Genomic DNA, 24,542 nt, shown 5'->3' with positions numbered 1-24,542 from the left:
CAAGTTAGGATTGCCATACATTTCCTCTATTTGTTTTGTGTGATACAAAACTAAGTTGCAAAGGGTAACTGGCTCCCACGTCCTGGGTGTATGAAGCAGGAGGAGGCTTCCTACACTACAGGCTAAACCAGGAGGCTAGGGCAGCAGTGAAGCACTAGATGGCGCTGTTGGCAGGGCTGGAAGAGACTCCCAAGATTCTGAGTAGGGAAATACATATGTATATTTTCTATTGAGTTTGTTTGACAATTTTATACATATATAATGTGTATTTTGATGACTACAAACAGAAGCCTTTCTAATCTCCCTCACACCCCTATCATTCCATGCTGCTTTTGAGTACCCTGCCCACATTTTTTTCTTTTTTTGTTGGTTTTGTTGTTATTGTTGTTGTTGTTATTATTATTATTATTATTATTATTATTATTATTATTATTTTGAGACCCTCTGAGTTTAACCGGGATCATCTGTGTGACCATGGGTTTGGAGTCATCCACTGGGGCCTAGTGCGCTCCTCAGTGGGCACTCAAATGAAGAATGACTATCCCTTCCCAAGAATCCATTACTAGTTCAGCAGGGAGGGGTAGGGCTCCATAAACCCATTCCTGATCTATGGCAGAATGTTGAGAGACCCAGTCTTGTGTAGGTTTATTACAGGAAGCCACAGTTCGCAAGTACATTGGCTGTGCCAGGACCCGCAGACAGCATTCCGCAGCCCTTCTCCCCATCTCACATTCCCCTGCAGTGGTCCTTGAGCCTTAGAGGGGTTAGGGTTAGGGCTGAGAGTCCAGGTGCTACTTAGAGCCAGCGCCTTGCATGGCCCTGGGTCTCTGCATTCAGCAGTTTATTGCAGTCAGACTTCTCTGACTATGGCTAGAAGTAGCACTTATACATGGATATAACCTTAGACATCTAGAAGGCAGCCTGGCAATATGACAGTTTAGCTAAACAGGAATAAGTTCGGCTCTAAGGCCTAAAACCTCCTCAGGCATGACTGTGCTGGACATGAATTCCTCCTTGTGGATGGGGCATCAAATCCACCCTGAGATTCCATCTCAGCAGAATCAGAACGGCTATCATAAGGAACAAACAGTGGTTAGGATGTGTGGAAAGAGGAAGCCTTATTCACCCTTATTCACTGCTGGGGTGCGTAAACTGGTGCAGCCACTGTGGAAATCAGTGTGGCGGTTCCTCAAAAAACCTAGAGACAGAGGTGCCATATGACCCACTACTGACCAAACGCCCAATGGATGCTACATCTTACTCCAGAGAAACTTGCTCAACCATGCTCACTGATGCTCTGTCTGTAATAGCTAAGAAGTGGGATCAGCCTTGCTGGCCATCCACCGAGCAGTGGGTAATGAAAATGTGTCCACATACACAGTGCATGGACTTCACCTGTAGAGAAATGCACCATTGGGAAGTCTGCAGGCGAAGGGATGGAACTAGGGAAAGATTACACCGAAGCTCATTGAGATAAACACTGCATGCTCTCGCACACGTGCAGTCTAGCCTTCAGACCTTCAGATCTGTGTGATTAACCTGGAGTACCTGCAGAATCGATGATGTAAGAAAAGAGCTATGGGGTGGGGAAATGGCCTAAGGGAGTAGGGAAAGCAACACAAAGATATGGCTATACAGGTGGGGGATTGTGAGAGTGGAAAGTTTCAGCGGGGATGGGCGTGGGTGACAGAAGATGAGAGTGGGAAGACAGCACTAAGATGTATGGGAAAGCTGTGCAGCCATTCATAGACCTGCACTACTTCTTAAGCCAATGTAAAACAGAAGTGAAGGAAGAGCTCAAAGGATCCTATCCAAAATCTTTGGATACTGCTGCTGCCCCAGGCTGAGAGTCGCTCAACAAACCCCTAGTGTCAGGTATGAGACAACTCCTGTTGGTCAAAAAGGTTCTGCAGACCTGCGAGACAATAACAGGTTTTCGCCATTCTTCTAGGTTGCCCATCAGAACTAGCTGATCAGATCCTACTGCTAAAGACACCACACACCCTGCAAGGCGAAGAGAAGTCCAAGTTAGACCTAAGCTGCCTGCTTCCTCCCTGTTGGTTACTGTTCCTTGTGCTCTACACGCCCTGGGGAGAAGGTGTCAATGGGCTTCCTTGACCATGAATTCTCTGATCAAGTGAACTTTGAAGCCATTCCATTCACCTGCAGATTCTAGCATCACGGATAAGAAATTTCAATTCTTTTTTTCTATATTTATTGAGCACCTACTACATTCTTGAAGTCACTATACACCAAAAACCAAGAACCAAGCCAGCAAGCCAACAACTCTAACAGATCATGGATCGGTCCAGGTAGCAGGGACAAGAGAACCACACGGAGGCTGCTAAGAGTGGGCTGCACTCAGGGAATGCAGTAGCCCAGCTTGACTTGTTCTGTTAGAACATAAGATTACATATTCCAAGAAAGCAGGCAGCTGATGTTTGAAAGGCTGTGTTTAGTATTTCTCCCTTTATCATTATCAGCACGCTATTTTTCATGAGTGGTGTGTGTGTGTGTGTGTGTGTGTGTGTGTGTGTGTGTGTGTGTGTGTGTGTGGTTTCCTGGGTGAGGACCATTGGTGAATCTTTATAGGATTTAACGTTCTGGGCTGTATGGATCTGAAAAGACTCTCTGAATCATTAATGTGGTGTGGGTGACTAAGAACGCTGCTGTGGGTTGAGCTTTTGCCATTCTGTAGGAAGCATAATAATAAGACTTCTCTGAGCACGGTGTTTGGCAGCCTCCCCCTCATCCATGAAAGGTATGCTATACCAGCAACCAGCATTGGGGGACCCATGACTTAGATTGCACACAGATATAACTGGACTAACATAATTTCACTAATTGGTTTAGCTTCCTTAGGGAGCCACATTAATATTTTGGCATTGTAAAATGAAAAACGCATTAACCCTTAGCTATGAACATGATAATCTTGTCTTAGGAGAAGCCATTCTGGAGAGCTACTTTTCTTATCAACAAAGTAAGCTGCTGCTTAACTAAAGTATTGCTTGCATCATAGATTGACAATTGATGCATTTCATTTCAAACAGAGTCCAATGGCCAGACTCAGAGCCATATGGATGTGCAAAAGGAGAAGGAAAAGATAGATCCTGGGAGGCTGGGATACTATGGCTGTCATCTGAAATGCAGTAGAGACAGACACCAGGGTGTAGCACCAGCCTTGGTACAGTCAGCTACTCCATCCCATTTCTCTTCATTTGGAATGGAGGCTGTGGAGGTGCCTGGCAACCAGAGAATCCTGAGAGCTGAGTTTATCAGATTCTATAATGGCCTCTTCTCCTGAAACTCCATCCAGGCCGGCTCGGCTTCTCTCACTGTTCCTCTCACCACAGACCAAAACAGCCCAGGTTCCACAGGGACAGATTTTACATAAGCCTTATAGGAAAGGGCCTCATTTTGCCACTGAGAAAAAGAAGGCTCAAAGAGCGACAGAGCTGGGTTTGGAATACCCATGTCATAACTCTGGCACGATGACTGCACAAGAAAGCAGGCTGCCTTCTTGGCCCATGGTAAGCAACGAAGACCACAGACCCAGCACAGTTAGGAGAGGTGGCATGCTGGTTGTCACTCCAGAACTCCAATATGCTGTTTTTACATGCTGTAACCATAATTGCTTTAAAGAATTTTTCTGGTTGGTTCAAGCAGGACATTAACACTTACCTTCATTCAATACCTTAGATAATGCGGTAAGAACCCAGGAAGTGAAAGAGTACAAGCAAGTAGAGGTGGGCTCGGTGACCCGGAGCTCAGTGAGCCCCGGCATGGATGACTGTTGGAAAGGTGCTACACTCCTTACCACTTCACGCTTTTCCACTTCGAACCAGCGGGAGATGCCAGGCAAGCTCTGCACCAAGTACAGCGATGTTCTTTCCACCCAGAGACTCTGCAAAACAACACAGAGTCAGTTTCTACGCTGTCCTTCTCTCTAGGCCCTGAGTGGTGATGAGTCTGAGCAGGTGTTGCTTATTTCCTGTAGCCTTTCTTTGGCCCTCCTGGAACACTCGAGAAACAATCCAGTTAGTAATTCTGCACACTGCCTAACCCTTTCATCTGTGCAGAGCAAATGAGCACTGGCTTCAGAAAGCAAGGGCCAGACACAGCAGCAAGCTTCTCCATGGTGTCCCCAAAATGTGACTTTAACCCCTTCACTCTCTGAGATTAAGCCTAGAAGGGGCAACTGTATGAGCTACAAGATAAGATTAGAGTAACAGTAACCTAAAGGGAGAGAGGACTTTAGAAACACAAGGCTTGAACCTTCTATTTTGAGGTGAATCTTTAAGTTTTAGAAGGACTCTTGACCCCCTCAAAGCCACATTCTAATTACCAGAAGGGCTGGCACTGACCCCCACACCCAGGGCCTCATTTCCTCTCCATCGTCCTATGTACAGAGCCACACTTGTGGTGATGAGCTAAACTGCTGTAACTCAGGGGCATCTGTGTGCTTTGCGTCGTACTCCATCTGACCAGGAACCAGCTCCTTCAGGACACACATGAAACACATGCCTCTGCTCATGGCCAGACTTTTCCTTTATTAACCCATTTCGGAATTTGTATTTCACCACTGTTATGCTAACAGTGTGCTAACAGTAGCAGCAACTTGACAAGATTCCTGCAATCGTGCCATTTATTCCAACTACAGAGGGGTTAAAGAGAAGGTGACCAGGGAAGAGCTGTGGAGATGACTGCAGAAGAATCCATGTGGTACGAGCTCGAGAGGTTCTGATGATGCCAGGGAGGCAGGCTGACAAGAGCTCAGAAGGGTGAAAGAGATGCTCACGGTGTGCATCGGATGCAGGTACTCATGACACCGTGGGGGACCAGTAGACAAGTCAGATGGATTTTACAGGGTGAAGAGTTCACCGGGAGGAGAGTGGGGGCCGCTGTCAGGCAGGAGGCTGCCTACACAGACTTGGAGCTGCTTGTGAGAGGGTATGGCAACCAATAGAGAGAGGGCGGGTGCTGCTCCAGCCAACATGGGGGATGGGTAGGCGAACCAAGAAGTGGAGAGGGGATGATGGGGCACAGTTTGGAGTCAGATTCTAGGGAAGGGGAGCCTAATTTAACCTTACCCACCCTGGTTAGGTAGCTGTATCATTAACTTGTTGGCCAGGAAGAAATACGGTACAGTAGAAAAAGCAATAGGAAGGGCACTGGAAGACATGGGTTCCAGCACTAAGGCTGGAACTAAGGTCATGGGCATGTGAGACTGAGCACGTCAACTGCATGGCTCTCGTGCATCCAGGTCTGAGGACTGGGAGCCTGCAAGTAGAAAGGACTATCTCATAACCAATCAGAGCTTTAGTTGGCCTGGCAAGAGGAAACAAGAATTAGAAATATGCAGAAAGGACTAGAAAATGATTGTGGATCTTTTCAGTAATATCTCAGTGTTGTTTCACAATGGTTTCTTTAGTGTGCAATCCACAGGCAGGAGAAATGCCCAGAGAAGAGGCCAGAGGGACAGGCTGCTGGTACAGCTGTCTAGTCTCTCTCTGATGTACGTGTGTGTGTGTGTTATATATATATATATATATATATATATATATATATATATATATATATATATATATATCATTAGAGCAGTTTGTGATTAGATTTCTGAAGAGAGCCACAGTAAATGCACATCAAATCTACCACAAAGGCCCATTTTTAAAATTCAGTCCTCTTGGAACTCTGCAAAACTACCCCTCTGCTCCTTGTCTGCAGTAACCCCTGGCAGCACTGGGAAACCACTGGGCAAGCATGGGTGGGTCAGCATTACATAAGACTGATAGTGTAGGAGACTCATGGCTTGAGTATTTGTTCTAAGAGCAACACTCCCAGGGGGAATAAGCTCATTTTGCAATTTTGTTCAGGTTTGAATGCCAAGTGACTGGGGTTTAGTCTTCCCATATCATGGTTTTCAAGGAAAGGGATGGTCAGAAGTGATTTCTGAATAGATATTCAGATATCCTTTCCCCAGTGGGGGCTGTGAGAACTGTCTGACTGGGAACATGCTAAACTAGCAAGGCACATTGGAGCTGGTGAGGGCAGACAGCCTGGTACATGCAGATGCCAGGGTTAGCATGCACTCTGGTCCCCATCTCAGAATCCTAATCACACTTTCATAATGGAGACCAGAGCAAAGGACAGAACAGAGCATCTCCACTGTAGCAACAGTGTGCCCACATGGCCTCTTTTCAGCTCTCCCTGGCCTATTCCTTGGTTTCTCTTTACTCTGTACATCCTTGATGTTAGAAAACACTGACTATTCTCACAATGGCTCACCAGGAGTGGACACCAGGACTGAGTTCAAACCTGAGTTTAAGGGTTGGTCTAAGCACCACTGGTACTGGATCTGCCACAGGGAAATTGATTTCAGGAACTCCTTGCAGATCTACTCAGACTTTCTGAACTGGGGGACCAAAGATCTTCTTGCTTAGAAAATGTTCCCCATCACTTAGAAATACTGCAGAGTTGGGAAGCTACTAGGATAAAAGAATTCTAGAACCTTTGTTCCAGTCACATGGCATTATTCTCAGTTACTATTTACTAAGGTAGAAAGCATTTGAGGAGGCAGCATGTGTCAGAAACTGTAGGGTACCTTGAACTCGTTCTCCTTGTCTTTTGTGCCTTTGTGGAACGGTCTGTCATAGCGGAACTTCCAGATGTGATTCACTTTATAGAAGCTTTTGATGTTGTCTGGAACCCCTTCTCTCTGCAATACCTCCTGGCTCTCTGGAATGGGAGTCACAGCATATATCTGTAAATCTGAGATTAAAGAGTCAAGGAGGGAACCTGGCTTGTCAAATGGCAAGGCAGTCTGGTGGTTCAATTCCAGCTGAAGTCATTTACAAATTGCCCAGAAGCTATGAATAACACATGTCTAAGCATGCCTTCAATTTCAGGCCTTGACCTAGTCCTAGGGGTTTGATTCTGACAGGACATATGCCTGGGTTTCTGTAACCTGTGAATTTACAGCTTGCATTAGTGGGATGGGTTGGGACAGCTGGGCTTGGGTTTTCAGAATCAGAATGATCTACCTCTTGTACATGAGACACTTTCATTTGTCTCTTCATGGCTCCTAAAATTCATTTAGAATAATATGGGGCCAAAAGCAGGCACCAGAACACTGACAAGGAGCTGTACCTGCCAAGTGTTGCTGTGACCTCAGTCTTCTAAAGTGTGGTACCCATTCTCCAAAGCCAGGTATGGAGAAGCCGAGTGGTTAGTTGTACTTCCCACTTTAAATACTATTTTCTTTATATAGTTACTTCCTCCCCAGAGAAATAGAGCAAATAGTTTCAATTTAATTTCTCTTACATTTAGGCTCTGCTTTGAAAATATATCCATAATAGCCGCTGGGAGTTTACCTGTTTTTCTTTAAAACCACTGGTTTCAGATAGATTTAGGAAGAACTGATGGGTGAACTACCTTTGTGTCTAAAGCCTACAGGTTTCCATTTTAATTGTTTGTTTTGTGTTGAGATGTGTTTCCATGTGAATTGTATGCTGTGAGTCAGTCCAGAATGTCATAGCTGAGACTCCCTCCCAGAATACTGGAAACACCTCTTTTTCTTCCTTCCCTTACTCCATAATTAAAGTAGGGGGGTGGGGATGGAGGATGTGCCATCATGAACGCAATGCTACCACTTCCTTGAACTGAAGCAGTTTCCGTAAGAAGTCAGAGAAAACGTGTCCTATAGGAAATCCAGTAAGAGAGAGCTTCAGAAGTGTCGATTTGCAGGAGTGGCAATCAAAAGGGAGAAAGTTCCTTACCAGATGTTTATGGCATTTCCTTCCAACTGACTCTGTGATAACAGTTGTAACAGTTACATTCTGTTCAGAAGGCACCAAGCTAAAACCAGGACAGCCAGGTCTAGGAAGTCTAAGAGAGGGGCCACTGAAAAGGGAGCAGTGGCTGTAACACTTCCCAGGACAATGTCCTGCAGCTAACAGCAGGTACCACCCAACCGGGGACCATCAGGAATGGATACACTGAGCTTCCGCCTGGAAGATGGTCTCATCAGGCTGGTTGGCGTGCTGCATGGCGATGGCATGGGGGAACTCGTTCAGCATTCGCTGTTGGAAAGCCTCCAGTCTTTCGTAGTCATGCCCTCGACATACAAACTCCTTATTCTGGGGGTGCAACCAAAAAAAGAAGTTAGGATTATATGACAAAGAGAATAAAAACCCATGACTGTGGTGATAACTGACCATCGGCCCCATGTAATGACACTGTCACAATGATAAAATAAGCACATGAATTAAACATGCTGGGCGAAGGGCAAAGGCCTCATTTGTTTGTTATTGATTCCCACCAGACCCAATAGTATGCTCTGAATCCCAGATTCAGTTGCACAGGGACTGATGGTGAGCATCAAGGACAAGATCCAAGCAGAGTCTTAAAACGTTGATGGACAGGTGTTGGAGATGACTTTTCTAAGATGCATGTCATACTCACACACATGAATTTCCAATTTCTAAGGACACAAAGATTTGCAGTAACTAAAAATCCACCTTGCTGTATTTTATTCTAAAAGGCTCTGAGAGCAGCTTTATACTCCCACTGAGAGAGGACAGGCAGACGGCCATCCATCTCTAGTCTAGCCTTCAGAAGGATAGAAGGGCCAAAGGCACAGAATCCTCCATACCATACCGAGCTTAGCTCAGCTTGCTGGGGCTGGAAATCCTCTTAGTGGGTTTGAAAGCCTTGCTAATTGTTGGCTTGTTTTGTTTTGCTATATTATACTATATTCTATTGACTTATTCTAGAGGTCAAGACTCTCTCATTCAGGTAAGAATGCTGAAGGTTAGGGCCAGAAAATTGGCTCTGTGGGTAAAAGTGCTTGCCAAGCCTTACGACTTGAGTTCAGTATCTGAGACACGGATGATGGAAAGAGAGAACTGACTTCTGCAGATTGTTCTCTGATCTCCATACATGCAGCATGGCACCCCTCATCCCAGCACATAAATAGAATAAAATATTTTTAAAAATGCCAAGAGTGGGGCTGGAGAGATGGTTCAGTGGTTGGTTAAGAGCACCGACTGCTCTTCCAGAGGTCCTGAGTTCAATTTCCAGCAACCACATGGTGGCTCACAACCATCTGTAATGGGGTCTGATGCCCTTTTTAGGTGTACCTAAAGAGAGGGACAGCATACTTACATACATAGAATAAATAAATCTTAAAAGGGGAAAGAATGCCAAGAACTATTTGAGCTAGAACAGAATGCTGCAAACGTTTTCAAAATGTATCCCAATAGCTGGTTAGCTATGAGCAAGAGTCCTTGGTAGCTAAACGACCATAACTTACAACTGTTGAGCCCAGTTAACAGCTGAGACTGCACAGTAACGAGAACTGTTCACCCACCCACAGCTCTATCACCAACTCCTGGCTTTCCTCGTCTCCATCTCCTGTGAGCTGAGATTACAGGTATGCATCAATCATGCCTGGTTTAAGCAGTGCTGAGGATCGAACCAAGGACTTCCTGTCAGCTGGGAAAATCTTTTACCAAGTAAAGCTATATCTTGGGCACCTGGCCTCAGTGAGTTCTTGAGCTTGTGGCAGGGGTGTCTACTTCTTTTGTTTTTGTTGCTGGGTAACAATCCATTGTGTAGATAAATTACATTTGGCCTGTCCATCCATCACCTGATGATCCTCCAGTTTTTTTTCTACTTTTTGGATGATATAAACAGTATTGCTATGAACATTTAGATATGGACGGTCATATAAGTGCTTGCAGAGTTCTGTTTTAATGATGTAGATGTAGACCTGCCCAGTTATGAGGGTGAACACTTTCCATTTATGGGAAAAATAACTACTTAGATTATATAATTGTTTCAATGTACTAGAATTTTTAAATGCATCCCGATTAATCAAATAACAAATGCCCATGTGGACATATTAAATCTTGGTATTTGTTTTAAATTCGGTGTTAAAAAAAAAAGACAAGGAGAGGCACTCCTTGTGATTCTGAAGCCTGCAGTGTTCCTTAGAAACCAAGAGAGGGCAACCCTTCTCTTTCATCTTGAAATAAATGACAATTGCATAGAAAGAGGCTATTTTCCAAGACCAATGGTAGACACATCAATTTATTAAAATTCTTTATTAAACAAAATTTGGTCTGTTTGGTCAATGTGGTTTTGGTGTTTGCTAAACTTCTTTTATAATTTGTGCTTCTAAGCTTCTTCTGATTTTAATAAATATATTACCTTTAAAGATTGATTCTTAAAGAAATGTTATGTGTATATGTGTGTATCTGTGAATGTATGCCACATGTTATATTGGTGCCCGCAGAGATCAGAAGAGGGTGTTGGAGCCAGTGCTAAGGGCAGTTATGACCTGCTTCACATGGGTGCTGGGAACCCAACTAAGGTCCTTCTAGAAGAGCAGCAAGTGCTGTTAAGCTGAGCCATCCTTCTAGTCCTATAGACCCCTTCACTTACAGTGATTACGCACAGTAGATAGGGGGATGCCTCACTGTATGCTTGTAACTAAACTCAGATTTTAGTCAGGGCATGACTGCCTAGTGTGCCTTCAGCACATTACTGTCATGGGCCTCTTCCTCATAAATAATAAAAAAGGGTATCAGATGACCAGTTTGGTACAGAGCTAAACACATCAATACTGATATTTATCAATGTATGACATAATTTATAAAATACTATTACAGTCAACCTAAATATTATTCAATATTATTTCCTTCAACCTAAACACTATTTTGTTTTCTTCTTACAGTTTAAAGAAACCAGAAGCTTTTTGGGTTCCTAAAACTTTTATGTTCTCCAAACCTTCAGTTCACAATGGACTAGCCAATTCTTGACATGATATGGAAGGAAATGTCATTTTTCATACTGTAAAACTTTGTATCAAGCGAAGAGACTCACCTACATCAAAGTCACACTTTGCCCTGTTGGAGTTTCTAGTCTCATGTAGCTCACTGCTCTAGAAGAACACCACTCCACTGAGAGCCAGGCCCCAGGCCCCTGTGCTCTTCTAGGGATGCTGACTACCGGCCAGGACTGGGTGTAGTCTTAAATTTAGCAAATCCTCTGCATTTGTCATTATTGTTTTCATCTAAAAGTGATCTTTCATCTTCAGACAGGCCTACCTGCCAATGCTGGGTACAATGCAGATTTTATATAATGTCCATGTGTCACTCAAGTACACGGTCACTTCAATCGATAAAAGACAATGACAACTTGCTGAGTTCCTTTCCCTGATGGTGTGATAAAGTACCCTGACAAAGGCTATTTGACAAGCATCAGGGCGGGAGGGTTTACTTGAGCTCATAGTTCTAGGGCACAGTCCCTCATGGTGGGGAAGTGAAGGTGTCAGCAGCTAGTCCCAGGCAGTCAGGAATTAGAGAGAGATGAATGTTCCAGCTAAGGTAGTTTCCTCTTTTGTATGCAGGGCATTCCTGAGGGTAATCCATTTGACATGATCGCTCACAGGAACGCCTGGATGCTTGCCTCCCAGCTGGGTCCAGATCCTGTCAAGTTAACGATCAGTGCTAACCGCCATACTAGAGCCATCATTTAAGTGTGATCTAAATATTTACTTACGTCTTTGGATATTTTGAGGTCCATTCGGACTGTCTCTCAACTTATCAAAAAGGCACATAAGCTAAAGATTAAGCAATAAATGACATCTTTCTCTTCTCCCATGTCTGAGTAGACTCACCTTGCCTTTTCTCATTTATGTTTACAGTTATGGCAAGATTTAGCACAATGCAAATATTTTTATATTGAGATTTAAAGTTGTAATGACTCAATTTGCTCTGTGTGTATGTGTGTGTGTGGGGAGACAGACAGACAGACAGACGGGGTCTCAAGTACTGGGATTATAGGTACTATGATACTATGTATGAGTGGCCTTTTTTTTTTTTTTTTTTTTTAAATCAAGACAGGTCTTACTCTGAAGGTCAGGCTGGTCTGAAATTCACTACTGGCCAAAGTAAAGTTGTGACAATTCTCCTGTCTCAGCTTCCCACGTGCTGATATTACATGACTGAGGTGCCACGCTTGGCTCATAAATAGACTCATAAATAAGTGGATTTTATCAGGAAGCAGAGCACTTCTCCACACCCTTGGTGAGTAAAGGAACTCTCTTAACCAGCATTTTAATATGCGGAGGGTGTTTCAGATGGCTGGGTCCAATAACACTCACACATATAAAATCCTGTGTGGCAGTGTAAACGAGAGGGGCGATACTAAGTATTTTATACTACCTCACAATGTCTTGAAACTACCCTTTGGCAGAAACAGTTTATAGAAGCAATAAATCAGATGTCTCTGCCGAGTGATATTTATGTTTTTATAAAGTCATCAAAAAGGACAACACTTTGTCCATGGCTCTGGAGTTGGATTTTGACTTGATGTGTTAATTCCTACAGTCTGGAACTGCAAGCCCTGTATTGCTCTGCTCCACACTCTCGGATGCTAACTATGGACACTGCACACTGAATACAACAGTGAACACCACCGAAGGGAAGACATAGCCACTGAAGACTTCATAACATAAATGCAGGAACGGGTAAACTCTTTGGCTTTAAGAAACTGTTCAAGACAAAATATGCCATCTCCTTCTCGTTACTTGTGATACAATGTTACTAATATCTTAGTTTTCTTGACTGCAGGATCTGAGCTGGAAGGATTAAAGCAAATCAAGTAGTGTATAACTTACTCTTAAGAAAAATGGAAACTTCTTCCCATAAAATCCAACTCTGAAGAATTCAGGTTCCAGACGCTGCTGGTCCATGATTTTGTCATACAAAGAGGCTTCCATCATCTGGGAAAGCATAGGGGAATGTCTATGAATTCCATCCCACATGTCAGCCATACTGATACAAGAATGTACATAGGTGAAACATTTTAATTCATTCAGAACAGGACTTGATTCCTTTTTAATGCTTTCAGGAGAGAGGACCAGCAAGCCAAATTGTAAATACATACTGAGTACTTCAACCTTTGTAGACTACCTTGTTTCCCTGGTACTTTTCAACTTGCCGGGACTCAGGCTAGAGTTTACTGACCCTTGAAAGGATCAAGGGTTTTACTATGTGTTCCTATCAGAGGAGATGATTTTACAGGTCTATTAAGGAAATGTTTAAACTTCATCATAGATAATAGACAAGTCCCAGTTAACACAGATAGTTAGAAGCCAAGCCTTTCTGGAGAATTCTTATGCTAGGTGTACTTGCTTTCCCCCCCACACATAGTAATTCAGGACATGTAGAACATTCAACTTTATACTGGCGGGATGGGGGTAAATCACCAACCAGAGCCAAGGGAGGTGTGCAGCACAAAGTGCTGTCTGTGCTAAAAGCTTTTAAGTATGTCTTTGACAATGTTCAAACTAGGTAGCAAACAAAGCTTATGGCTTCCCTTTTGTGGTATTGTTATCCCTGGGGTTTCCAGGAAAGACTAATATTGTACTTGATGGCTTCCTCCTCCCCCAGTAACAGCACCCCAAAGAGCAGTTGATATGAAGTGTAATGTGTTGGGTTTATAAAAATCTTAGTGACTATGGCACCCAAGGGCTCTCACTGGTAAACACTGTAACCTCGCTTCTGTTGCAGGGACAGGATGCCAAGAGAAGTTAAATAGCAATGTTTATATATATATATATATATATATATATATATATATATATATATATAGCATCAGCATGATGAACTGGAGTTAAGCTTTTTCTCCTTGAGTTTTCAAGCTAGGAGAAATATCATTGGCCTGCTGACACGAAACACTTGGGCAAAAGTATAATGTCAGTTGCCAGCAGGGGAATAAGGTATTTGTGGTGGGGACTGTGCAAGCTGTTGAAGGTTTATGCTGTTATGTATCCAATGCCAGCCTCAAGAGTGGAGGAGAATATCATTATCATTTAAATATGAAGAACAGAGAAACATAGTGGCACCTCTACATTCATCACGATAAATGCTTGTAACTCCCAAGAATAAGGATTTGTATGAATCTAAAAGCAAGGAGATACAAAAGCATAACTCAGGCAAAGAGAATATTAAGAGCCTTGAGTACCTGGTACTTGGTTTAATTAGAACATTTCTGAAGGTGCACAGATAGGTTACGCAGGATTTGTCCCGGATTTATTTTTACACAAGCCAGCTAACCATTTTCTACTAGTTTGCTTTGTAGATCATAGATACTAAGAGCTGTATACTCTCAGGAAGTTTTTGTGTAACTGGGAAGCTCTTCAGTGCAGAGATTTTCCACAATAAACTTAAACTCTTGGATCAGACTGAGCACTTTGGTGCATTAGAAACGGATCGAGGGTTCTCCCTTTGTATATTAATCAAAAGAACACACACAGATCGAGCTGTTGTTTCTCTGTATAAATGGCTAAGCATGCTGCTGGGAAAATACGTATCTTAGAGAAAGTTTCTGGAAGCTGTATCAAGAGAGTCACAGTGCTGATTTCCTACATCCCTGCTGGGAAGTTAGTCACACAGGGGTACCACACTGATTCACAGATACCCAAGTACTTTACCCTCATCTTGCTCAGGTTCCTGTAGTCATAGTAACTCTCATATTGCTCTGCAATCTTCCGGCACAGGATAATGCCATTCTCCCAACACTGCGGACAGACAGTAGCATGAAAGTTAGCATTCATCATACTTATGCAACTTTATCCAAAAGTTAGGATGTGGACATTTGGGATCATAAAGCCTTACGTTCTCAGTCTTTACAACAATCTAAAGTAATAACGATGCCATTTTAAGCATGAAAAAACCATTCTATTAACATGTAACTCATTAAAAATATTCAGAAAGTTGGTTATGTCAGCTCCTCGGAACATTCACTAACACATACTGCAAAACCAATATTTTCTTGTGTTCTGCCACACTTGGAAACAACTATAGTTTCATGATGACCACATACATGGATACAAACAGACTCTTGGTGCTCAGGAGGGAATTATCATTGGTCTCTAAGGCCCAGTAAGTCAAGCCTGGTCTCCTCCCTTGGTTTAACATGCTTACATGAGCATGAGGACCATTAGAGTCTTGTTGGATCAGTATGTTACTTTCAAAAGAAATGTTTAAATTTTGTCATCTAGCATATTATCAACTGAGCTATTTCTTCAAAAGCCCAGATAGTCAGTATTTGCAACTTTAGGGCCACTTAACCTCTGTCAGGTATTAAATTCATCTGTTATTACATGAAGTCAGCATAGTCATAACTGAGAATTAGAATAATGAATTCTAATAAGAATCTATGGGCACATAGGCAAGTGTCAAATAGTTTTCACACGCCTCATAGTATTAATAATCTTTTAATCTCTTCCAACCATTTAACAAGCAAAAGCTATTTGTAGCTTATAGGCTGTAGGACTGTCGGTGGTGTTTTACCAACCCTGACCTATAGCACCCATTCCTAGGGATGGGTGAATATATGAGACTCTGAAATAGCTTATTGCTGAATCTACCCTGGAGATCAATGTGGTGACCGATGTCGTAGCCAGATCACCCAGAGAGACCCACAGCTAGAAAATATGCAGAGAGTAAGAGATCTTGCAATACTCAGTCCTAAATAGATGTCTCCATGACATAACTCCCCTCAAGGCTAAGGGAACCCTGCAGAAGAGAAGGCAGAAAAAGTGAGAGAGCTAGAGGGGATGGAGGACACCAAGGGCACAAGGCCTTCTAATCATAACAGGAGAGACACAGTATGAGCGCATAGAGACTGAGGCAGCATGAACAGGACTTGCATGGGTCTGTACCAGACAGGGTCCTAGAGGTGGAAGAAATAACTATAAGCCTAATTCAGAAGCTATCTCCAGTTGATAGCCACTTGTAAATGAAACTTTAGTTTTCCATAGGGGAGTCTCACTGAGGAAACAAACTACTCTTAAGGGTAGGTCACATGCTCAGAAGTAGATGACAACAGAAAACAAACTCAATGACATCTTTGGAAGTTCCTTGTATCATGTTATCAAAGCTTTTACTTTTTATTTTCTTTTCCTCCTCTATTTTTTCTCTTACTCTTCCTCCCCCCTCCTCTGTCCTCCTCACCTTTTAGGCTGCAAGTCCTTTGTGTATTGACATCTAGTTTTGTGTATTTTATGGGATTCCTGAAGGTGCGAATAAATGAGTCTCTATGTCTATATATGTCTTGTGCCTTTTCTTGGGCTCTGTTTCTTATTTTTATCTGTTTTGACCTATTTTCATGTGTTTGTTTAGCATATGAATTATATTATAATTCCTTAGAAGCCTGTTTTTTTTCTAATGAAAGACAGACGGGAGGTGGATCTGGATGCTTGGGGATGTGGGGAGGAACCAAGAGTAGAGGGAAGGGAAACCATAATCAGGTTATGTATGTACACACACACACACACACACACACACACACACACACAGAGACATTTTAAAAAAGTAAAAAAATAGCTATACAGGTGGGAACAAAGACATTATGCTGGTATTAGTGTAAAGGCCTATCATTGTAGTTAGATGAATAGTAGGGCAAGATATGAGATAAGTAATTTACTTGCACCAAAATGTTAGGTACACCTGTGTTCTATAGATAAATGACAGCCACTTGCTGTATTTAACTCTCTCCTTAACCTTTGTGATTGGGACAATGTATGTAAAGTAACCAACGGTTTAAATCAAATAAACACTGGTGTTCAGATTCCTGGTCATTTAAAAGGGAGCTCACAGCCCTTGAAGGAGAGCAGGAAAGAGAGTTGGGTGACACACTAAGTTGCAGTAAGTGGGTGACATTACTTCATCATCCTGAGTATTTTAGCTACACCAAGGACTATGGCTTCTTTAACACATCCAGTTTCTTTCATTTCACCTTAAAAATAAAAGCAGAACTAGAAAGAATGCATTCCAATTTGGGGAGCAGGGGAAGGAAGATAGTTTTTCAGAGAACAATGGCAGAGTGCTATGGTCTGAGTCTTGTGTTTCCCCAAAATTTGTATGTCCAAATCCTAACTCCTCAGGTGTATGGACACAGGACCCCTGACAGATGGTAAGGTCATAAAAGACTCAGTGCCCTTTAAAAATAGGCTTCCCAGAGTCAACTACTTTTCCATCATGAGAGCACACGGAGAAGAAACCATCCATGAGGAAGTAGGGCTTTTCCACACTAAATCATTTGAGGTCTTGACTTAGCCTTCTCAGCCTCCTAAGGAGTGACAAATAAGTAAATACATTTCAGTTGTTTATAATCCATTCAGTGGTGTGTGTGTGTGTGTGTGTGTGTGTGTGTGTGTGTGTGCACATGAGCATGCACATATGTGTGGGAGTCAGAGGACACCATGCAGGAGTCCTGTTTTCTACCATGAGTCATGGGCACTAGTCTCAGGTCATCAGGCTTATTAGCAGGTGCCCTTACCAAGTGAGCTCCTAGTCTACATAATCTGGTGTAGTAGCTATCGTGGACTAAGACAATGTCAGTAGCTCAAGATTAGTCAAAGGTGAGAAAGAACTTGGGCCTCAGTAAAACAACAGACTCCCCAGACCCATGACAGAGCTACTTAATCTATATCTAGGAGCTGCATTTAGACACCTGAACAAGCTCTGGGTGCTTCTAATACACTCTACAGAGTAAAGACCTGCTGGAGAGGAAAGGAAAGTGAAGCCCAGGGGTGAGACTTACTTTGCCTCGGTCAAAGTTCTGGATGATGGTGAGGTGCAGGTGCTCCTTGCGCTGCCACTCAGTCTGCATGGGGTAGGTCAGGAACTCCCTGAGGGGCCGATCAGACCACTCCAGCAGCTCGTCATACAACAGGAGGGTGTAGGCAGCCTCTGCACATCAAGGAAGAGGACAGGAAGTCGGTCAGGACTCAAAACCATTTCCTTGCAATTACTAGTTCCCCAAACTCAATACTTATTTCTGAACTTAATATCAGGAACACAAGGAATGAGATTGTTAATGGTGACTTCTCAGTGACAGAATCATTAGAGAACTGGATGGAATCTTTGTGCTTCTATTATTTTCTGTATCTCTCTTCTGTTTTTAGTTGTCCTTGCATCAGCATTCACATGCTTGGGGCATAATTAACCTGTTCAAGAAAGTCAAGTTAGGAAACCCAATCACAAAAAGCACACATGGTATGTATGCACTCACTGATAAGCGGATATTAGCCCAAAAGTTTGGAATACCCAAGATACAATTCTCAAACATGAAGTTCAAGAAGAAGGAAAACCAAAGTGTGGATGCTTCAGACCTTCTTAGAAGGCGGAACTAAAATACTCGTAGGAGAAAATATGGAGACAAAGTATGGAACAGAGACTGAAGGAAAGGCCATCCAGAGACTGCCCTACCTGGGGGAATCCATCCCATATACAGTCACCAAACCCAGACAATATTGCAGATACCAAGAAGTGCATGGTTACAGGAGCCTGATATAGTTGTACCCTGAGAGGCTCTGCCAGAGCATGACAAATACAGAAGCAGATGCTCGTAGCCAACCATTGGATTGAGCATGGGGTCCCCAATGGAGGAGTTAGAGAAAGGACTGAAGGAGCTGCAGGGGTTTGCAACCCCATAAGAAGAACAACAATATTAGTCAACCAGACCCCCCAGAGTTCCCAGGGACAAAACCACCATCCTAAGACTACACAGGGATAGACATATGGCTCCAGCCACATATGTAGCAGAGGATGACCTTGTTGGGCATCGATGGGAGGAGAGGCCTTTGACGCCCCAGTGTAGGGGAATGTCAGGGCAGGGAGGTGGGAGGGGGTGGATGGGTAGGTGAGGGAGCACCTTCATAGAAGCAGGGGAAGGGGGTATGGGATAGCTGGTTTCTAGAGGGGAAACCGGGAAAGGGGATAACATTTAAAATGTAAATAAAAAAATATCCAATAAAAGAAAAAAATTTAAAAAAAGTCTTGTTATATAGCCAGTTTAAAGATATAGGACAGACATGACGTCATTTACAGGGACAATCCATAAGTATGTCTCTTAGAAACCAGGAGACTTTCCAATGAAAGCGAGCTAGCTAACTATTTAACTGACTGACTGACTGACTGACTGGCTGACTGGTTGTGCTGGTCAGTTTTATGTCAGCTTAATTCTAGCTCCACTTATTTTGGAAGAGGAAACCCCAACTCAGAAAATGCTCCCATTAGACTGGCATGTGGGGAAGTCTTTGTGGTTATTTTCTTGATTGATAATTTAATACCAGAGGGCCCAATTCACTGTGGGCAGCGCTACCCCTGGGTGGTGGTCGGGTTAGTATAAATAAGCAGACTGAGCAAGCCACAGGAACAAGTCAGTGAGCCACATCTCTCCATGGCTTCCGCTTCAGTTTCAGCCTACTTCAGTTTCTGCCCCAGCTTCCGTTGATGATGGACTATCACATAAGAGAGAAATTCTTTCTTCATCAACTTCCTTTTGCTCATTACAGCAAGAGAAACTAAGGAATTTATTTTTCTTTCCTTGAATGATAAAGGGCTGGGAATTTGAATATGGAGCACAGGAGGGTGATTCAAAATGTAGCCAGGATTTAGAAAGGGGCAAAAAAGGACCCAGTCATTTGTGAATTTAAGAAGCCTCGGTAGCTGCACAGCTTCCAGCCTTCAGAATTGAACCCCATGAGCTCCAACCTCAGCTTCTGAAACATGGAGTGAGATGTATTGTGGTCCAGAAAGATCCAGGTGTGAAAACTGTCCTCAGGGTACTTGCCTGGGTATCTGTTGGCCACCTTCTTGTGGGGATTAAATATGGGCAGTTTTCACTAAGGGTGAAAATGGGTGGAAACGGAAATAGTTAAAACATAGAGGCTGCCATCCGGAGTCTGCAGTGCAGGAGGCTGAGTGCGCACATTTTGGGGACTGTGCTGTACTTGGAAGAACTGTCTAGCCAACTGTGTTTCCATCTCAGACCAGGTGGGAATATACCAACTGCTCGTACGGTCTGTTCCTTCAAGCCGGAACAATCCTACCGTTCCACTTCCCACGTGTGGGGTCCCTTCCCTTGTTTCTCCTATCCCTTGTTCCCCTCCCAGCACTGCAGCGCTTGAAAGTTCCTCAGAGAATAACTGAGCTAGTCTCAGGATTAAGAGAACAGAGGTGGGGTTGAGGATTTAGCTCAGTGGTAGAGCACTTGCCTAGCAAGCTCAAGGCCCTGGGTTCGGTCCTCAGCTCCGAAAACAAAAACAAAAACAAAACAAACAAAACAAAACAAAGCAAAAAACAACAACAACAACAACAACAAAAAAAAAAAACAGAGGTGTGTGTGCTCATGAAAGGACGCAAAGGGCCCCGGCCTGTCAGTTCATAGAAAGAGAGAAGGAAGAAAGGAGGATTAGTGTTTAATAGGAAAGTGTTTCAGTTGGCCACGCTGAGAAAAGTTCTAGGGTCAATGGTGATGGCATAAACTGCACACTTATCAATGATTATGATAGAAAAGGACACATGACATAATTCCCAAAATAAGATAAAACATTTCTAACTTCTCTACTACTTTCCCAGGCACGATCGTCCTTAGAAGGGCAGGGATGGGTGCGTCTGAGAAAGCCGAGATGCCGGCAGGTGGCCAGCGGAAGTGAGAAATGACTGCTGGTGTCAGAGAGAAGTGGCAGGACAAATCACAGCTGCTTGCAGTCTGACTTCCCGGGAAGGTGCCGATACACAGCTGAGGGATGCGTGCACGCGGAGGGCACTGTGGGCTGTGCTGAGGAAGGAAAAGCATGCACACCTTGCAGGTGTCGCACCCACACAATACCCTACAAAGCTGGCTTTCAATAACTTTTTTTTTTTCAGTAAGTGTTTCAGCGTGCTGTTCCAGGCTCGCCTTTCCGCTCTTTGGGAGCTGATACGGACGGAAGAGGGGTGGATTCCAAGGGACAAAGAGTTGAAAATCCTAAACAAAGTACCACGGCACGGCTGACTCCAGGCCATTCCATTATTTCAACAAGCATACAGAGAGGAAAGCAATATACAAAGAGAAATCGCACAGAAGAATGGAGATGAACTGGGAACACAAGGCAACCGCACAGAAGGCTGCAGGGAGGTTAAATCATTTAAACAGAAGGGAAGGCTCTCCCTGCAGTCTCACTGTCTTCAAGGACACATACAAAAATGAGGACAGAAGAGAGAAAAAACTGTGAGGATCGATGAGATGACTCGGAGGTAAAGATGCTTGAGGGGCAGACCTGTTGACCTGGGTTTGATTCCTGCAACCTCGGAAAGGTGGAGGAGAGAGTTGATTTCTAGAATGTTCTGGTGACCTCCATACCTGCATAGCGTGCTTGCTCATATAAATACACCATGCACAGGCGCAATAAACAAATAAAGTAAGAGGCTATATGGGAGAAGCACACATTAATTGTGATTTGGGGAATATGGAACTTTGAGTAAATAAAGAAAAAGCACCGTTCTCTGATATCTCAGACAAATCTGGACTTTCTGGAAAAACCGAAACACAACTGTGCAGATGTGGACTACCTGCCGTCAGCTTCTTAATTCTTATTTTTATCAATTTTAAAAGTAAAACAGTCTACTGCACTGCATTGTTCCCTCATGATTCAGGCATCATCAGCACTGAAGGGAAATCCTTGTACCAGGTGTTAAAATTTAATTGATGAGTACATTCGGTAGGGATGTATTTATTTAGGTCTCATATTCCTAGGCTCTCTTGTAGGAGCTGAGAAGGCTAAGAAGGAGAAACAAAGAACTCACCCTTAACTGGGAATTACTTGTCTGTCTCCACACATGCACAAAATCATATGTGTATGTGTATGCATGTATGTTTGTTATATAATAATATATAAAATATAACTAATAAAAACCAACATGATAAGTGCTTTAAAATAGAGAATATGGGGTAGGAAAGATGGCTGGCTTGGTGGTTAAGCTTGTGCTCTTCCAAAGCTGCTCCCTAATTAGGTTCCAACACAGATATAAGGCAGTTCACAATTGCCTGTGACTCCAGCTTCAGAGAATCCAATACCTCTTCTGGCTTCCTCAAACACTCAAACCCCCCCCCCACACACACACACTCTTTTTTGAAAAGAGAGAGCAAAATCATTTCAGCCATGGGTAAGGGATGGTAGGTATGGAGTTGGTAAGGGAGCATGAAGGAAAAGAATCCCAGAACAGGAACTACCTCAAGGAGAAAGAATCCATAGACCTCAGGATTCACGTTGAGGGAGGTTAAAGCGTCCCAGATAGCATGCAGGTCTCCAGACTATAAATAAATGCTGCAGAGATAGTGGGACCAGCTAGAGGCCTTGGAGGCATGTTAAAATTCTGGAAACACTACTGAAAGGATTTCTTCACTCACTTAGAGACTTGTGTAAAGGCCACACACAGTTAAAGAATTCCCTGAAAGAACAGTGGGGCAAAGCTCTCAACTTGTCATTCTCAAACTTGCGGAAAGGATTCTGCTTAAGGTGGAGCAAGCACCTTCCACTCTACTCTCCCAAGGAAGGACGGAAGGAAGGAAGGAAGGAAGGAAGGAAGGAAGGAAGGAAGGAAGGAAGGAAGGAGGGAGGGAGGAAGGAAGGAAGGAAGGAAGGAAGGAAGGAAGGAAGGAAGGAAGGAAGGAAGGAAGGAAGGAAGGAAGGATGGAAGGAAGGAAGGAAGGAAGGAAGGAAGGAAGGATGGAAGGAAGGATGGAAGGAAGGATGGAAGGAAGGATGGAAGGAAGGATGGAAGGAAGGAAGGATGGAAGGAAGGATGGAAGGAAGGAGGGAAGGAAGGAAGGAAGGACGGAAGGAAGGAAGGAAGGATGGAAGGGAGGAGGAAAGCACTTCAACAGAATACATGAGGTGCTTAGAAGATCTTGAAAAGTAATTAGTAATAAACAGAGCAACTAGGAAAAGCCACCTCTGAAGATGATCACAGTGTGTTTGGTTTTTTAATTTTATTTTCTTCTTTTTATATCTCCTTTCTCAGACTGTCTGCAAATGGGATCAGACAAACACAGCTCTCTGAAGACCTTTTCTCCTACAGAGCTGGGGAAGGGCCTCCAGTGACACAGAACTCTTACACTCTCTGGCTTCCTCCTCATCTTCCAACCTCAGCTTCACGGCCAGAACACTAAGAACTGGAACTGGTACGGGGAGTCAAAGAGAAGAAGAAGCTCGAGAAAGACCTGTTTATTTTGTACGTGGTTTTGGGGGGATCTCCGAGGGGTGTGTCTGTAGAGCAGGCCATCGCTGACATAAGTAACACAACAGTGCAGACCATAACCAAAGACTGGAGACCCATGTTGGGTGGTGCACATGCAGACAACTGGAGTGGAGTGCCGAGGCCTTAAAAATCAGACATTAGAATCACAATCTCTAGATGGTGGCACAGGGCCTGAGGTTTAAACCTAATTGGACTGATTGCCAAAATTAAAAATAACAATTTTGACAGAATGCTGAATCTCGTAACATAATGTTCAAAAGGTCCAGGATGTAATCTAAAATAACTTGGCATTCAAGAAACCACAGAACTAAATAACTCTCCAAGGGAAAAAGCAATTAACAGATGCCAGCCACAAGCTGACTCACAGTTTGGAATCTTAGACTATGAAGCAGCTATTGAAACAATGCTACACGTAGTGAATGTGAAGGCTCCTGGACAACTGAAAAGATGAGTTCTTTGTATAGAAACTGAAGCTACGAGAAGAAAACAACACGAAATTTTTAGAATGGAATAGTAACAGAATAAACCTTTCACTGGAAAGACCCAGTTCAAGCCAGCTGAGTGAAGACGATGGAAAGCATCAGGGGACGTGACATAAAGCAAAGCTAACTAACTGCCCTAAACCGTGGACAGAAGTAAAGTTGGGGGAGAAATGACAGAGTCCCAGGACATAGGGGACAATGACCAGAGGCCAAATACTCATTCCATGGCAGTCCTGAAAGAAAGGATTGGTATATAAAATATATTTTGATAAGATAATTCCTAAAACCTTTTCAGATTTGATTAAGGGAATAGATTTCTAGATCCGAAGAGTTAGGCAAAACCAAACATATTAATTTTTAAGAAAACCACGTCTACGTATGTCATCATTAAACCACTGGAGGACCAAATACAAACTCTCAAAAGCAACCAGAAAACATCATACAATCAGTCATTAAAAGAGTATATACTCCTCACCACAAGAAATGAGCCAGGAGACATTCACCTAGAATTCCTACATGTCCTTCCTGCAAACATGTCCTTCAGGGAGGAAGGTATGGTATGGTTGGGTTCAGGAATGTCCATCAAAGGCCCATGTATTAAAGCTTGGTCCTGGGTTTGAGAGACAGCTCAGGAGTTAAGAGTACTTGTTCTTCCAATAGACCTGACTCCCATTTCCAGCACTGAAGTCAGGTAGATCACAACTACTTGTAATTCTAACTTCCAGGGATCTAACACCCTCTTCATTCTTTGGAGGGTTCCTGCATGCGTATGGCTTTCACTTACACATACACATATGCATAAAAAAAATCTTAAGAGAAGCAGCTTGGTCCTTACATCAGCGTTATGGAGAGATGGCTGGAAACTGGAAGAGGTGGAGCTTGGTGGGATGGTTTATGTTATCAGTGTCATGCATGAAGTGATTATGAGACTCCTTTTTTTCTTCCTCTTGTGTCATAG

The 24,542-nt window shown here is 43.3% G+C and overlaps 1 protein-coding gene across 1 annotated transcript in view; it reads right to left on the bottom strand.

Annotated features, from left to right (window-relative positions):
• The window catches only part of Dock4 (dedicator of cytokinesis 4), a 387,862-nt gene that overhangs the window by 22,840 nt on the left and 340,480 nt on the right, over positions 1 to 24,542 (bottom strand). Inside the window, exons 36-41 of the mRNA XM_032907671.1 lie at positions 17,617 to 17,765; positions 14,501 to 14,587; positions 12,683 to 12,787; positions 7,994 to 8,135; positions 6,602 to 6,768; positions 3,818 to 3,904 (exon numbers count right to left, since the gene is read on the bottom strand). Of these exons, the coding sequence (XP_032763562.1) occupies positions 3,818 to 3,904; positions 6,602 to 6,768; positions 7,994 to 8,135; positions 12,683 to 12,787; positions 14,501 to 14,587; positions 17,617 to 17,765 (737 nt within the window). The remainder of the gene's footprint in view (positions 1 to 3,817; positions 3,905 to 6,601; positions 6,769 to 7,993; positions 8,136 to 12,682; positions 12,788 to 14,500; positions 14,588 to 17,616; positions 17,766 to 24,542) is intronic.

Source organism: Rattus rattus, chromosome 7 (assembly GCF_011064425.1).
Source record: "Rattus rattus isolate New Zealand chromosome 7, Rrattus_CSIRO_v1, whole genome shotgun sequence".
Classification (NCBI taxonomy): Eukaryota; Metazoa; Chordata; class Mammalia; order Rodentia; family Muridae; genus Rattus; species Rattus rattus.
This window is presented reverse-complemented; position numbering and strand designations above follow the sequence as displayed.